This window comes from Enhydra lutris, unplaced genomic scaffold (genome assembly GCF_002288905.1).
Source record: "Enhydra lutris kenyoni isolate GAN:26980312 unplaced genomic scaffold, ASM228890v2 scaffoldscaffold37, whole genome shotgun sequence".
Taxonomy (NCBI): Eukaryota; Metazoa; Chordata; class Mammalia; order Carnivora; family Mustelidae; genus Enhydra; species Enhydra lutris.
This window is the reverse complement of record NW_019154121.1, coordinates 31,681,620-31,696,484: the sequence shown is the minus strand read 5'-3', so window position 1 is coordinate 31,696,484 and position 14,865 is coordinate 31,681,620. Positions and strand designations below refer to the sequence as shown.

The 14,865-nt window shown below is 63.6% G+C and overlaps 1 protein-coding gene across 1 annotated transcript in view; it reads left to right on the top strand.

Annotated features, from left to right (window-relative positions):
• The window catches only part of LOC111154447 (protein tyrosine phosphatase, receptor type N2), a 650,145-nt gene that overhangs the window by 255,165 nt on the left and 380,115 nt on the right, over window positions 1-14,865 (top strand). Inside the window, exon 11 of the mRNA XM_022514054.1 lies at window positions 3,364-3,443. Coding sequence (XP_022369762.1) covers window positions 3,364-3,443 — 80 coding nt within the window. The remainder of the gene's footprint in view (window positions 1-3,363; window positions 3,444-14,865) is intronic.

Sequence of the window (14,865 nt, the reverse complement as noted above, 5' to 3'; positions counted from 1 at the left end):
GGCGCGTTCCCAGGTCCAGCGTGTGTCCCTGCTGGCCGGGCCGGGTCACGGGCGTGTTCCCGGGTCAGACGTGTCCCTGCTGGCCGGGCCGGGTCACGGGTGCGGTCCCAGGTCAGACGTGTCCCTGCTGGCCGGGCCGGGTCACGGGCGCAGTCCCAGGTCCGGCGTGTCCCTGCTGGCTGGGCCGGGTCACGGGCGCGTTCCCAGGTCCAGCGTGTGTCCCTGCTGGCCGGGCCGGGTCACGGGCGTGGTCCCGGGTCAGACGTGTCCCTGCTGGCCGGGCCGGGTCACGGGCGCGGTCCCGGGTCAGACGTGTCCCTGCTGGCCGGGCCGGGTCACGGGCGCGGTCCCGGGTCAGACGTGTCCCTGCTGGCCGGGCCGGGTCACGGGCGCGGTCCCGGGTCAGACGTGTCCCTGCTGGCCGGGCCGGGTCACGGGCGTGTTCCCGGGTCAGACGTGTCCCTGCTGGCCGGGCCGGGTCACGGGCGCGGTCCCGGGTCAGACGTGTCCCTGCTGGCCGGGCCGGGTCACAGCATCTCTTGCTGGCTGCACGGGACGGGGTGGTAGATGAGCTGTGTCTTCTCCATGACCTGGTGAGCAAAACCCAGGAAAGCCTGCAGCGTCTTTAGAGAAAACCCTGGGCACCTGAGGGAGGTGCCATCTGCCTGTGAGTTCTTGGATGTTTAGATTCAGTGAGAAACGTTACAGAACCACACAGAGACCCGAAGTCCTGGTGCCCCTTCAACAGCAGGTGAAGCCTGTTGTGTTAACGAGGACCTCCTCTCGGCGTAGAGGACAGCGGCACGCTGTGTCACAACTCCGTCCCAGTAGTGACCCTGCCACCCACCTCGTGTGTGCGGCGCTGGCCAATAGCCTACACGCCCTCCCCGAGCCAGCTGCCCTCGGGAAGCCACGGACATCCTGCAGGACCATCAGTGCGCTGAGTGCCGTGCACTCCTGGTCCTGCTCACGGTCCGCTTGGGGGAGGGTCCACTGTGGTCAGAGCGCAAGTGGTGGGGTCAGCCCAAGAGGGACCCTGAGAGGCGGTAGAGCTGGGGGGACGGGTGGCAGGAAAACCAACCTGTGTGAGGTGGGGACAGCTATCGCTCTGGGGACAGAGCCTCCAGCAGGAGCAGAAGGGGGGCCGTCTGGCCGGTGGCGTCTCACACAGGCCTGCAGAGCCACCTGGGGCCCTTAGCCTTGGTGGGCAGGAGGGAGTGGGCAGGCCTGGAGGGCACCCCTGGGGACATGTCAGGCCAGGACGTGGCTCCAGCCACAGGCAGCAGGAACCCAGATGGAGGATGAACGTGGTGGCATTTTCAGGGAGTTTCAGCCAAACTTTAGGACCATGTCGACATTTTCTGTACAAAGAGATGGAACAGGAACCCCTGGGCCATGTGTGGCTGCTGCACAGAGCTATGGGTGCAGGGCCAGGGGCTGCCTGGAGGAGGTGTCCTCGGGCCTGAGGCGGTGCTGAGGCTTCCGCAGGAAACATCCGACAACGATGCTGGGGCCCCGCAGCGGCCAAGGATCGAACCCGGCGGGGCCTCGTGCAGCGGCCAGACCACGGGGAGGTGAGCCAGCGCTCCGGGAGCCAGCGCTCCGGGAGCCACCAACCAGAGTGGGGACCCCGGGTCCTGTCTGAGCGCCCCAGAGGTCACGAGGCCCAGAGCAGGCCCTGCGGAGATCATAGGGAGCCTCAGCTCGGCTCTGCGTGGACGACTGGGAGAAGGCGGGAGCACGAGCGGGGATGTGGGGAGAGGCAGGGCAGTTCGCCCCGGCTGGGTTCTCCCAGGTGTTGGGGGTCCCCTCTGTCTTCACGTGGCTTTTGCTGACCGTGGCCTTGCTCTTTGCTCGTCCCCGGGCTTACGTACCGCTCCTGGCACCTTTCTCACTCCCAGCGCCTTCACAAGCAGACGGTGGGAGACCAGGCGGGAGGGCTGGAGCTTGGGTTGGGGCCGGGTTAGGACTGCGGACAGCTGGCGTCCTGCGGGGCAGGTGGGCAGCTTGAGAGAGAGCGGGTGGGTGGCCGCCCCTGGGGGGACTGTGGCCGGCCCTGCTGTCCCGAGTTTCCTCGGCGCTGGAATGTAGCAGGTGCACACGCTAGGTGGCGTCCCCGCCCACACAGGAGGGGTCCAGCAGGTGACACACGGTGGTTCTGCTCCCGGTGTTGAATCCATGCATAGCGAAAAGGTCCTGGGCCGAGGGAGGACAATGGGACGCAGAGCTGCTGCAGATAGTGGCGGGAGCCCCCAGTGACCACCGGGAAGGGCATCTGTCCGGCCAGCGGCAGCAGTACCTCTGGGACCCGAGAGGCACAGCAGCGTCGGTTGGGGGAGGGGACACAGCCCTCCCTACAAGCTGCATGTTCTGTGCCCTCTGTGGTGCCAGCTCCAGACTGTGCACCTTGTTCGCAAGACGGAGAGCGGAGAAGCAAATGGGGGGTCGCTCTTTCCACGGGAAGTCCCGGCAACTGGAGCTGGCAGCCAAGCAGCTAGGAGACGAGCCCTCCCCTCTCCTGCCCTCCTCTGCCTCCTGTCCCTCTTCCCTGTCCCCCGCTCCCTCTCCCTCCCCACTCCCTCTTCTCCCCTCCCGCTTTCCTGTCCCTGTTCCTTCTCCCTTCTCCCTTCTCCCCTCTCCCTCCCTCTTCTTTACCCCTTCCCCATCCCTGTCCACATAGTCTCCCCTCCCCATCCTGTCCCCCTTCCCTATCACCCCGTTTCCTCTGCTTCCTCCCCTCCCCCTTCCCTCTTCCCCTTCTTTCCCTCCCCCTTCCTATTCTCCTCCAACTTCTTTAGAAGAATAAAATTATTTATTTTAGATAAATAATTTAGATTTGCTTCCCTCTTCTCTTTAGATGAATAAAATTATTTAAGGAGTGATGTATTTTTTCAAACTTATACCTAACATAGTATTTAAAAAGCTTTGAAAATTTTAATCATTCCTGTCTGGCAATTCCCTGCTAGTTATTTTTATACTAAATAGTTCTTAGTGACTTTGGTAAGTTTTTTAAATGGTTCCTGTCAAGAGAGGTTTTGAAATACCGTCTCTTCTCACTCCGTCTCCGTGACAGTTTCCTTTGCAAGAAGCTCTGCTCGTCCTTGTTGGTGGGTTGGGGTCGATTGGACTTGTCACACGCACTGCGGCGTGGCTCCTTGTCACAGGCACTGCGGCTTGGCTCCGAGAGCACAGCGCGTCGGTGGGAGGACCGACTGAGGGGCAGAGTCCACCGTGGGCCGGAGGTCACCCCCACCACGGCAGCGGCCTCACACGTGTTCTGAGTGTGTGGGTGTTTTCCGCGTGGCCGCAGAGAAGCCACTCGGGATGCTGGGGTGGTTCTGAGCTCTCTCTCATCTCTTCCAGTGTTCTGGGACCGGCCGTGACCTTCAGAGTGAGCGCCAGTGTCCGGAACCTGACGGCGGCAGATGTGGTGCAGGCTACAGGTAAGGCCGTGCCGACAGAGCCCCGCGTGGACATGCACACCCGGATGGAGGAGAGGCACAGTCTCCCCAGCACCCCAACATCTAACGGGCAGATGGGGCGGCCGGGGCGGCCGGCATGGCTGGGGCCTCGTGGTCGTCATGAGGCCTGCCCGCTGCTGGTGGAGGGCGGGGATCACATGGCTCCCTCGGAGACAGAGGCTTGTGCCCGGCGAGCAAGGGTCTCAGGTCTGCGGCAGCCCCCGGCCCCCGAGTGGACAGAATGACCACCTGTTGCTCCTGGTGTCCCCGGCATCCCGGGCAGTGTGTGCTTCTGTCCGTCAGAGACCAAGACCGTGCCGGAGGGAGCGCTTAACAGAAACAGGGACTTCGTCACAGCTCTGCTTTTAGAGCCCCGGTTACTCCCGCTGGCCTGGCTGGAGACCCGGGAGCCATCTCCCTCCAGCGTTGTTTGCCCCGGGAGGGGGGGTGGCTCCAGTGCTCAGCCCATGGGATGAGCCGCTGGTCTCCCATTTTCGTTGTTGCTCAGTGTTACCCGTAGGATATCTTGGTGCCAATAGTAACTCTTCCTGGGAAAGTGATGATTCCAGAGGCCAGTAATTTTGGTTATGGGTGAATTCCTTGCAACGTTGTACCTCCAGCAAGCTGACCGGTTTCCGCTCTGAGGAGAGCCCCAGGCTTCGTGTCCGTGCCCCGCATCATGGTGAGGCCAGAGTGCCTGGTGTAACTAGGCAAAGCTGGGCAGCGTCACTCCCCCAGCTTGGAGGCCCCAGCAGAGCCTACAGACTTGGTCACAAGCGCTCTGCCTCCGGAAACAGGACGGATGGTGTCGGTGGCTCGGACCGCTCTCCTCCCCTCCTGCGTCCACTCTCCCATCCGAGCTGCTCAGCACAAGGGGTAATCGGCCGTATTTAAGCCCCAGTCAGGTACGGGGTTTTTCAGGTGGGAACTGTCGCGGCTGTTCTCCAAGTGGCCGTTCATCCCTGGGCTGGGAAGGAACATTTTCCAGGTGGGATCTGCTGAGACGGAGGGCAGCCGTGTCTTGGGGATGTCTGCACCGCACACTCACCGATCATAGCCTTTGTCTCTTTCATTGCTTCCTCGGGAAAACGAGGTCAATCACCCAAAATCCAGCTTCTTGGGCATTTTAAATGTGTCCGTGTTGTTACCAAAGTGCCGTATGCCAAGGGGGGGGCCACCGTCAGATGGACGTTTGGGTGTCCCGGCCTCCACCTTCTGAAGACCTGGCTTTGCAGCACGACAGCCTTGTGAGCTCAGAGCGGTGCGAGCCAAGGGTGCCGATGGGCGACACACGGGCACAGTTCCAGAAAATTGGTTCTTTTATGTTGTGAGTCCTTTCAGGCTGTTCCGGATGCACTTGAGGCTGCATAGGAAAAAGGACGAAAAATGACTTCACGACCATTAGGGTTCAGTGGTCGCAAGGTGGCCCTGCTCCGCATACGGGGCCGCCAGGGCGCTAGTGCCAGGAGGAGACATGAGGTCACCGAGCGTGTTCAGGGAAAGGAACTCTTTGTGGTTTCCTGTTTGCCAGGTTTCCTGTTTCCTCCTTCCCACAGAGACCTTGTCGCAAGCTACCGAGTGGCCCGGTCAGGGAGGCCCTGTTCAGGGGTGGGGGGGGCCGTGGGTGCCGGGCACCTGCTGGGGTCGCTGCCTGCAGACCCTGTCGCTGCGGTGCGCTCCCTCAGGGCCTCCTGGCACCACGCTCGAGGCCCTCGTGGGTTCCCGACTAGTGAAGGGGACACAGCCCACTGATGGGGCTTCAAGGGGTTTTGCTCGCTGACCTCATGCACGTGGTACGAAACCTCATGACCAGGCTTGCCGTGAACACCGCGTTGGTTCTAACCAGACGTCCGTTGTGCCCGTCCTGATGGCTGCGTGCTGCCCCTTCTCCTCTTTTGGAGCCACTTCCTCGTGTCCCGTGATTCTTTCCTGGACGTCCTGCTGAGTGCACGACCTCGGTGCGAACACAAGGCACCGGTGAACGTGGGAAGTCAGCGGGCACTGCACAACGGGGAGCTTTTGTGTCCCCGGGTGCAGAGCAGCCGCTGGCGGGACGGGTTACTGGTGAGCGCTCCCTGCCCGGGTTCACAGTTCCACCTGCACGCACTGCAGGGCATCACGGCCGGGAGTCCGGTTCCTGTGCGTCTCGCTGACCGTGGCCTCTGGTGGAATGGGGCAGAACAGAGCAATCCTTCCGACTTTACTTCCTTGGTACGTTATTCTCGAGTAGCATGTTTCTAATCAATTTTTGCATTTCTCCTTTCGGAGAACATACAGTAGCGTCATGTTTTAGAAAGCACGCTTGCCGTCCCCTCTGCAGCTGTCCACGCCCAAACCCCAAACCCCCGGCTCCCGCAGCTCACTGCAGGGTGCGCCCTTGTACGCGGCCCTGCCCCGGAGATCACCTGCTCCGGCGCGGACCGCCCTCTCCTGGTGCCTGGGCACTGGGTTTTCGGGGCCGGGCTTCTGCCAGGTGGCGGCTCGACTCGCTCGCTGACCGTGTCGCGGCTGGTCGGCTGTATTGGCGGTGGTTTCCCTCGGGCCTTCGGGTCGGCCCCGCTCACTCTTGTCCAAACAGAGCCTCTATGACTTGCCCTTTGGGCACCATTCTTCCTGTCATCTTGCTGGGGAGGCAGCTCATCCCATTTCAAACAACATATTCGGGGTCGTGCTGACTTTCCCCGAGTCCTTGTGGCTCCGTCCTCCTTTACCCGTGCGGCGTCTGTAGGAGTCGGCGCGTCTCCGCTCCGCCGTGTTGCTTCCTGGTTGTGGTTTACGCAGCGTCTGCACACGGGAGAGCGAGGCCGTCCCTTCTGGACACCGTCGTGGACGCCCACGCGGGGCTCATCCCTGGACCCCGAGGCCTCAGGGGCGGGTCTCGGGGGTTGGATGCGGACTGCAGAGTGAGAGGTCGGCACAGCTGTGCTCCGTACACATGACGTTTGACCCCAGAGCCCCCGCGACGGGGCGTGCTGCCCGGCCTCCTGGAGTCTGCGTCAAGTGGGCGGCCGTGTTCATTTTGGGAAGCGTAAGGGAGTCCAGCCGGGCTCCACGAGACGAGCCCATCAGGGACACACACGCGGTCCAGCCGTCCAAGCTGCCGCTCTCGCGCGAGCGTTGGTGCTTCCGGCTTCCTCAGGTTCTCTGCTGGGCACCGCACCGCGAAGGCTGTGGGCTGACGTCAGCGCCCGGGGACAGCAGCCTGCCGGCGGAGCCCAGCCGGTCTTTCAGAGACATGACCCTGCGCCAAGTCCCTCTCCAGATAAGGCCGTACGGAGTGGCTGGCCTTGGGTGGGTCTTAGGTGGGCTGGAAGGGAGGGGAGGCTGGTCACAGGAGGGCCAGCAAGGAGAAAGGCCGAGGCACAGAGCCCCCGGGGACAGAGGGTGAGAACCGGCTGGGTGCTGGGATCCAAAATCAGTCCCAATCAGGCTTTGCGTGTGGGATTGTGTCTTCGGCGTCTGCACGGAGCTCTCAGGCTTGGCCTTCCTCTGGCTGAGGGAAGCAGCTTGCCTTCCTGGGGTCCCCAACAGCCACGCCTACGACAGGGATCCAAAACCTCCTGGTCTCAGCAGGGGGAAGGGAGACCCTGTTGCGGCACGAGTGGCACACTCCCACCGTGTCCTGTCCACCCTGGGCCACCCGCTGGGGGACACGCCCCTGGGGCCAGCAAGCGTCCAGGGCCACATGTGGCCCAGAACCTGCTTGTGGTCACTGCTTTCTTACTCAGGGTGAGACAGGCTGGTGGACCCCTTGTGGAAAGAAGTTGTACTTTTTCGGGGAAAAATAAGCGGGGTACCCTGGATATGTTAGAAAGGGCCCACTTGGTAGGAAGTTTGTGTTCATGTGTGGGGGCATAAGGCACCTGTAAGAAATGAACAGAGTTGGAGAGTCACGAGGTCCCACACGCTTCCCTGAAATGCAGAGTCAGAGCGTCAGACGCAGGCCGGTGTCGCTCTTGGAGCCCTCACCACCCAGGTGGGGAGGATCCGGCCAGAGCAGCCGGTGGGCTGTGCGGTGAGGGGGCACAGCTGGGTGGTCCCAGCGGGGCGGGGGCTCGCTGACTCACCCACGGCAGGAGGGAGGGCACGGGCTGGTCGGTCATTTCCAGCCAAGCTGGCCGCCGCCCGCACACCAGCCTTGCTGAGGGTCTGGTGCATGGCCTGGGTGCTGGTTGTGCTGCTGGCCCAGTGGCTTCGGACAAGTGCCAGGTGGAGGGGTCACCAGGCGTGGCCGGCCTGTAGGGCCCCAGTGGATGGGCAAGGGCCTGCCTGCGAGGTCAGTAGGGAGCGTGCAGGCAGCGGACGGCACAGGAGGGCAAGGCGGCTGCCTCAGCATCCACCAGGCCTGTGGAACACCAGAACAAGGCCTGCGGGAGAAGCTGCCCCGGGCAGGGGACAAAGGCATGGAAGCAAGGACGGGGGATACGGGTGTCCCGCGTGGAACAGAGTGGCCGGTCAGAGGTTGGAGGCCGGAGACGATGGGTTCAGTGTGAAGTGGAGCTCGGGACGGTCGCTGGGGAACGGAGAAGGCGGCTTGTCCTCCAGTCCCACTGCTCTGTGTCCCGCGTCCGTGATGGCTTGCAACGGGAGAGCTGAGCTTGACTGACGGGACTGAGATGACACTTCAAAAGCAAAGGGTAGAAAGAGGCCTCGGACCCCTTTGAACATCCTGAGAAACCTTCCGTCCTGTGCAGCCCGGAGACCACGAGATCATCCCCTTCGAGGCATCAGCGTGGTTAGCAGTGGAAGGTTCTGTCTCTAGGGCAGACTCAGCTCTGACACGCTTGGCTGTAATGCGCGTTTCTCACTTTCGGGGACGAGGGGAGCTCTGTCCGGTCAGAGCCACGATTCTCGTTCCTGCTGGGCGGAAAGCCAGGGTGGGTCGGGAGGTCTCGTCCGGAGCTGACCCAGCAGCCCAGCGGCGGGATGCACAGGGGGCACAAAGACGCGGTTCCTGCAACTGAAGAAAATGAGTCTGCTGTCGGCCAGCACACACTGCCTTTTGGGGGACATCCTGCATTTTGGAGACGTCAGGAACTTCGTGCAGTGAGGTTTGGGCACACACTCCTCTCTACACTGCGGCGGTGGTGACCTTCGCTTCTGTCTGTCCTCCTGCCGTCTGCGCTGAGTGGGGCGTCTGTGCTGCTCAGCCGCGGTGGGTGTGGGTGGGGGCTTGCTGCGGGGCCAGGACTGGCTCCGCTCCTGACTCCCACCAGCCCACGTGGAGTTGGGATGAGCCCAGAGTCTGGAGTCCTGCATGAGCTGGCACGAGTGCATGCTGTCCTCTCCCACGTAGACGCACCAGCACGCGTCACCCATCAGGTGCCGAGGAGGCAAGGGGTCAAACCATAGGACAGGACTCAGAAACCGTAGGACAAACCCTAGGACAGGACTCAGAAACGAGGCTGCTGGGGTTGGAGTGCAGTGGACGCAGGCGTGGGGTTTGGAGCTCAGGGGCCCAGGGTGGGGGGTGGGCGCCCCGGGCGACCCGGCATGGATGTGCCAGTGCTCCTGGCCTGAGCCGAGCTCCTGGACAAGTTCCAGGCCAGGCCTACTTTCCCCCAGGCCGTGGGCTCATGCGGGACCTGGGGTAGGAGGGCACCGCGCTGTCGGTGAGGAAGCCACACCCAGGGTCAGCGAGTCCTGCGGCTCCTGTTGATCAGCGGATTCTCCTTGCTGGCTCCGTGGTTGAGCCCAGAATCACTCACCCGCGGCCTGCCGGTACCGCCTCGGGCCGGGCACTGCTCCGGAGCCAAGATGCTGTCCGAGCCAGTGAGACAGCAGCCCGCGGGGGACGTACCGTGGCGCCGCAGAGTGTCACCAGGCCGAGTATCGCAGGCGGCACTGTGGCCGGCACAGCACCGTACCTGACCTGGCGTTGGGGTACGGTGCGGCTGCTGCGTGGTAATGTGCTGTGTGCGCGGACAGAAACCGCCCACTGTCCGTGACCTACACCACTGCCCTCAGTAGCCCGTGTTCTGAAGAGACTGCGGCTGAGTGGACGAGGGCCTGGTGGCTGCTGCCTCCCAGAGCTGCAGAGGGTGACGGGAAAGAAGGGCGCTGGCCCCGACTCTCCACGCTAGACAGCCAGGTGAGTGCCCCGGCGTGTGGCGCGTGTCTGCTGGGTGCAGGGCGGAGCAGACAGCGTGCGGAGCCGTGCTAGTCGGCCCAGCCGGGGAAGACTCTGGAGCCGTGTTTCTGTAGTTAGAACCCGTGCAGGCCAGGGCTCATCGTGGCCTCACCCGAGCGTAATGAGTCGGCGCCACGGGGGGATGTCGTGTGTGTGACTGGCTGGGTTACTGGTGTGCGGGTGCACGCACAGCGCTCGGGGCGCGTTGACTGGACACCAGGACCTGTGTCGTCCCATCATCACCGCTCCCCGTGCTGCTAGACTGAGGGAGGCCGCGTGGGACGGACGCCTCCACGGAGAGGCAGGTCTCCCTGCTGGGGTGGGCATCTGCTCCGCGAGGCGTCCAGCCTCCCTCCAGACTGACACCATCAGTCACTCTGTGCTCCCTGGGACCCCAGGTGTCATGGGGGCTCCTGGTCCGTGTCCTGCCGTCCCTCAGGCTTCCATGGGCTCAGCAGCTTCTGTTCAGCGGCTGGACGGGAACCAGAGCCGCACACCTTCGGCACCCGCTGGAAGGGCCTAGACCACCACGCCTGCCAGGTGGGCCTCCCGTCTGCTCCTGCCGTGTGCAAGATGTACCTGGTCGGGGCTTTCCGAGGCTGGAGGGTCGGCTGTGCCATGCAGGCCACGGGTCCTGAGCTGTCCGTCTCGCTCTGCTGCTGACCGTGCTGCTGACCATGTTGCCCAGCCCGTCCTTGGTCCTCGCACGGCACGGGGGAGTCGTCCAGTTCTATCAGCAAGCAGGCTGTACGTGCGCGCAGGCGTCTCGTGTGGAACGCTGTGGTGGAATTAGTGCTTTCTCCCATCTCTACAACGGGACACAGACCCCTCCAGGTGGGATGGACACGGGGCCAGAGAAGCTGCCTGTTGCCGGGAGTGGGGTCCTGAGGCAAGGTGCCCTGGCCCAGGCGCGCTCGGTCACCACCAGGCTGTGGGGAATTGGAGAGTCCTACCTTCCGGGTCCATGTCAGTGAGATGGGAGCGGCACCGGCTTCATAGGCTCTGGAAGGTCAGGCGGGGCGGCCTTGCCCGCTGACGGCTCCCGGCACGGCCGTTTGCTGCTGATGCTGTTTTCCCACCGTGGGTGTTGGAACCCAGCAGCCGCTCCCGGGACGTGACGGAGCTGTGTCATCGCGGATGGTCGCAACTGCCCGCAACGAGCACTTGATTGCGAGTCTGCCTCATGTGAGCTGTGTGCGGCTGGTCAGCTCTCCGAGCACAGCCCTCTCTTGAAGGCTGATGTCCCACGGTGTCCCCTCACTGCCCACAGCTCTCTGTGTTTCCCCGAAGAAAACCCTCACCCAGATCAGCATCTGGGGGCGCCTGCGTCGGGGCCTTTACTCCGAGCGAGTGCATTAGCCACGGGCATGGCATGACCGGCCACACTGCACCGTGTGTCGGCCACGGAGCTGGCCGGACCGGCTGGGGGAGGGAGGTTGCCGCCGCGGAGACGGCCGTGCGGGTCTGAGCGGCGTTGGCTCTGACAGTGTGACGGGGCACAGGCGCCCGGGTCTGCCCTCAGCCCACAGCTTTAACAGGCTCCACCAGCAGGAGACGGGGTGCAGGGTGAGGGAAACAGAGGAAAGGGGGCGGCCTGAGCACCTGGAAGCTGCTTCGGGGGGTTGGGAAGAGATTTGTGTGGGTCAAGGTGCCCCTGGAACGCGACGTGCAGATCGGGGCTGCTGGGGGCTGGTCGCTGTCTGTTCAGGTGTGCCCCAGCTGGAAGCTCAGGTTGCAGACTGGGCGGCATGACTGTTCGGGTGGTGTCTCTCTTCCGACCGCGTGGGTTTCTCACGTCTTCGCGTGGAACTGTTAGCTCATGCCTACACAGGAGGTGTCTTGTTTGGAAAACGTGGCCACGGGGCTACAGGAAGCTTGTGAGGACGTTGTTCAAGACGGGCTCCCGGGTGAGGAGACGGGGAGGGGTCTGGGGTGTTCCTCTGACTGCATGCAGGGAGCAGCCTGTGGGACCTGTCCTCAGGGCACAAGCCTTCCAGCTCAGCTCCATCAGCCTCTCCGCTGGCCTGGGCCTCCCGGCAGGCGGTCTCCAGCATCTGTTAGAAGCCCCCTTCCTGTCTGTTCTTTCACAAACCGCAGTCCCCATGGCAACAGGGGACAGCTGAGCAGAGGTGGCTCTAGTTCAGGGTGGGCTGCCCGTCCATGCCTGGCCCCAGCACGCCTGCGCCCGATTCCCCGCGAGTCCCCGGCGTGCCCGCACCTGAGGCTTCGCAGCAGCTGGGTGCACAACCTCCTCCTGGCCCCTCCGGGTCCAGTCTCTCCCTGCGCAGCCCTCAGTGCCTGTCCCTCCCGGTGGGGCGGCAGGAGGGCCTCTTGGTGCAGGTGGCCGTCCCCACCAGCGCACAGGTGCACTCAGCCCGTGGATTGCCCCCGTGTTTGCTTCAGGAGGCTCAGCGGTGGATGCGTTTCCTGCACGGCAGGCGTGCGGCACACGGGCCCCTCCAGCTGCAATGCCATCAGCACGTGGCTGCTGTGCAGGGTGCTCGGGCTGGCGGACTGTCACTGGCCGGCCCCCGGGCAGGTCCTGCAGATGCCGGGACTCGGACTTGGGAGAGGACCTCTCGCTGGAAGGGCAGAGGGTCCAAAAGGTATGAGAGCCCAGAACTGCCGGGGCAGGGGGGATGGGCCCTGGCATTTGGGACAGCCTGAGTCTATTTGGCACTTGGGCGAGAAGCCCTTCTGCCCGAGACGCGTCCCCGACCGATGGTGCGGCCAGCACCCCGCAGAGGCCGGCTCCGTGCCCTTAGGGCGTGTTCCCATCCATCAGCCACCTTGTCTTCCTGCCTGGGATGCTCGCCTCTGAGGGCTCTTTCTTGAAAATGAACCTGGGAGTTGACCCAGCAAGGCTGGCACCCACATTGGCCCTGGGACACCTCCCCACAGGAAGACAGGGTGATGTGCAGCGGGGCACCTTTCCCACCTGCTGTGATGGGCATGGAGGTCGTGGTTCATCAGCAGGTCAGCCATGGCTCAGCTGGGGGATGTGGGACCCCTCCACGACGGAGGTATCCGGTGGAGCCGAGGGCGGTGTGGCTTCCTTATCTCAGCCCGTGCGTCCGCGTTGGGTGTTGGGCTGTAGGGGACTGTCAGGTGTGAGCGGGGGAGAGCCCGTTCCAGGGCCCTCGGCTCCGGCTGCTCTCCCATGACTGTGGCGGCTGGGCGGGAGGACCGTGAAGGACCTGGGTGTGGGTCCAGGGCCTGGGTCCCTGCCCCTATTCTGCTGTCCTGCTCCGAGACTTTGGACGGTCGTTGGGTCTTGGCAAGCCCTGGGCTGCTTCTTCGTCAGGTACTGGGCCGGCAGTTACACGGCGAGGTCGCGACAGCAGCAAATGAGGTAGGGTCTGGTGGGAGACGAGATTCAAGCTGAAAGGACTGTTAGTTGCTGTTGTCTTTGTGTGGCTGGACTACATGGAGGCAGAGACGTTGTGCCCACGGGTGGCGACACAGTGTCACCCAGGGGTATTTCCTCTGGCCAGGAGCTGACAGCGGTGTCTCGTGGCGTTGGATGGTCACGGCATACTGTGTAAAGAAGGTGGCAGCGTGATGACCGGGTCACGCCCTGGTGGTGCACCAGAACATGCAACCGCAGCTCTTCCCGCCACGGGTGGGGGACGCGTGGGCCACCGTGGCTCCCTGGACATCTACGTGAGGGCGGGAAGAAGGAAGGAAGCCTGGGCAGCTGACGGTCAGCGGTGGCCAGCAGTGGCTCGCGGCGTTCACATCGAGGGGGGGGCAGTGTGGGAGGGAGGGCCCACCTCGGCGCCCGCACCTCCCCCTGCGTGGACGTGCCCGGTACAGTGATGCCTGCTGCACGTAAGTGCAGTGTGTGCTGGGTCAGTGCAGTCATCTGGAGCCCAGGAGAGCAAGCAGGAAAGCACAGGGGACCGTCTTCAGCGGGTGCGTTGCTATGACCCCTCCCGGGCCTGGCGCGGTGGGTCAGGAAGCCTCCCCGACTTCACAACCACGCCAACGTCGCCAGGGAACCCGTGTGCCAGCTCAGCTGACACTTGCTGGAGGAGACCATCTAGGACGAAGCTGGGTTTGAGCCGGGTGGGCGGTGGTGACCGGAGCGGAGCCTTCACGGCCGAGAGTCCCCACGTCCCGAGTTTCTCGACTTTTGGACCCTTTCCTCCCGAGCCCAGCCGTCGCCGCCAACAGACGCTCTCCTGCAGGGTCGGGGTTTCCCTTCTCTGGGCCAGAGAGCTGGCAGCAGAGACGCCCTGGGCTTCTGATGGCCGCAGGGACCTGGGCTGAGGGCCGGACCCACATGGACAGCACCGGAGCAGCCCGTGTGCCCCCGCCCCACCAGGACCGTCGCCTCCCTGCTCTCTTGGTCCCCAGCATTGCAGGGGAAGGCAGGGGAGCCAGAGCTCAGGGCCACTTGCTGCACAGAGGCCTTCTGTCCAGCAGAGCCCTGCCGGCATCACCCCTGCCCACACCCCTGCACGCTGGCTGCCTACCCCGTCCTGCCCTCACACCTAAGCCCTGACTCTCCTCCCACTTCTGGGGAGAGCTTACAGCGCCGATGCTGGTGGCTCTTCGGGGCTCCAGCCCTTGCCCAGCGCCAGCCTGTCCCTGCCCCATGAGCCACGCCCTGCCTCACCCCTTCCCGGGGTGGCCAGCTGCGGCCCTCGGCCCCCCAGCCTCCTGGCCCTCAGCCACGTCATCTGCTCTGTGGTTGCCTCAGCTTTCGGCTGTGGCCTTTCCCAGAGAACATTTGCAGACCCCAGTTCCAGGACAGGGGTTCTCAGGGTCCCAGCCTGTTACCTACTAGTTCTGCATGCTCTGGAGTGGGGCCCGGCAGGGGTCAGGCCCTCCCACCGGGCGGGGTTCACGTCTGCCATCCCCACCCCCCGTGCACAGACGCCCCGGAGACAGACCCACGTCTCACATGTCGTTAGACCCGCTGCCCAGCCTGGCTCTTGCCCGCGGCACGGAACACCATCCGTATTTGGGTTTGATGGAGCAGTGACGTGGAGAGAAGAGAAACGTGCATTTGCACTGCGTTTCCCCGGCTTCGTGAGACTCCCCGAGTGGAGGGTTTTTTTTTTTGTTTTTTTTTTTTTAAGATTTTATTTATTCATTCGACAGAGAGAGATCACAAGTAGGCAGAGAGGCAGACAGAGAGAGAGAGAGAGGAGGAAGCAGGCTCCCCACCAAGGAGAGAGCCGGATGCGGGGCTCGATCCCAGGACCCTGGGATCATGACCTGAGCCGAAGGCAGCGGCTTTAACCCTCTGAGCCACCCAGGCGCCCC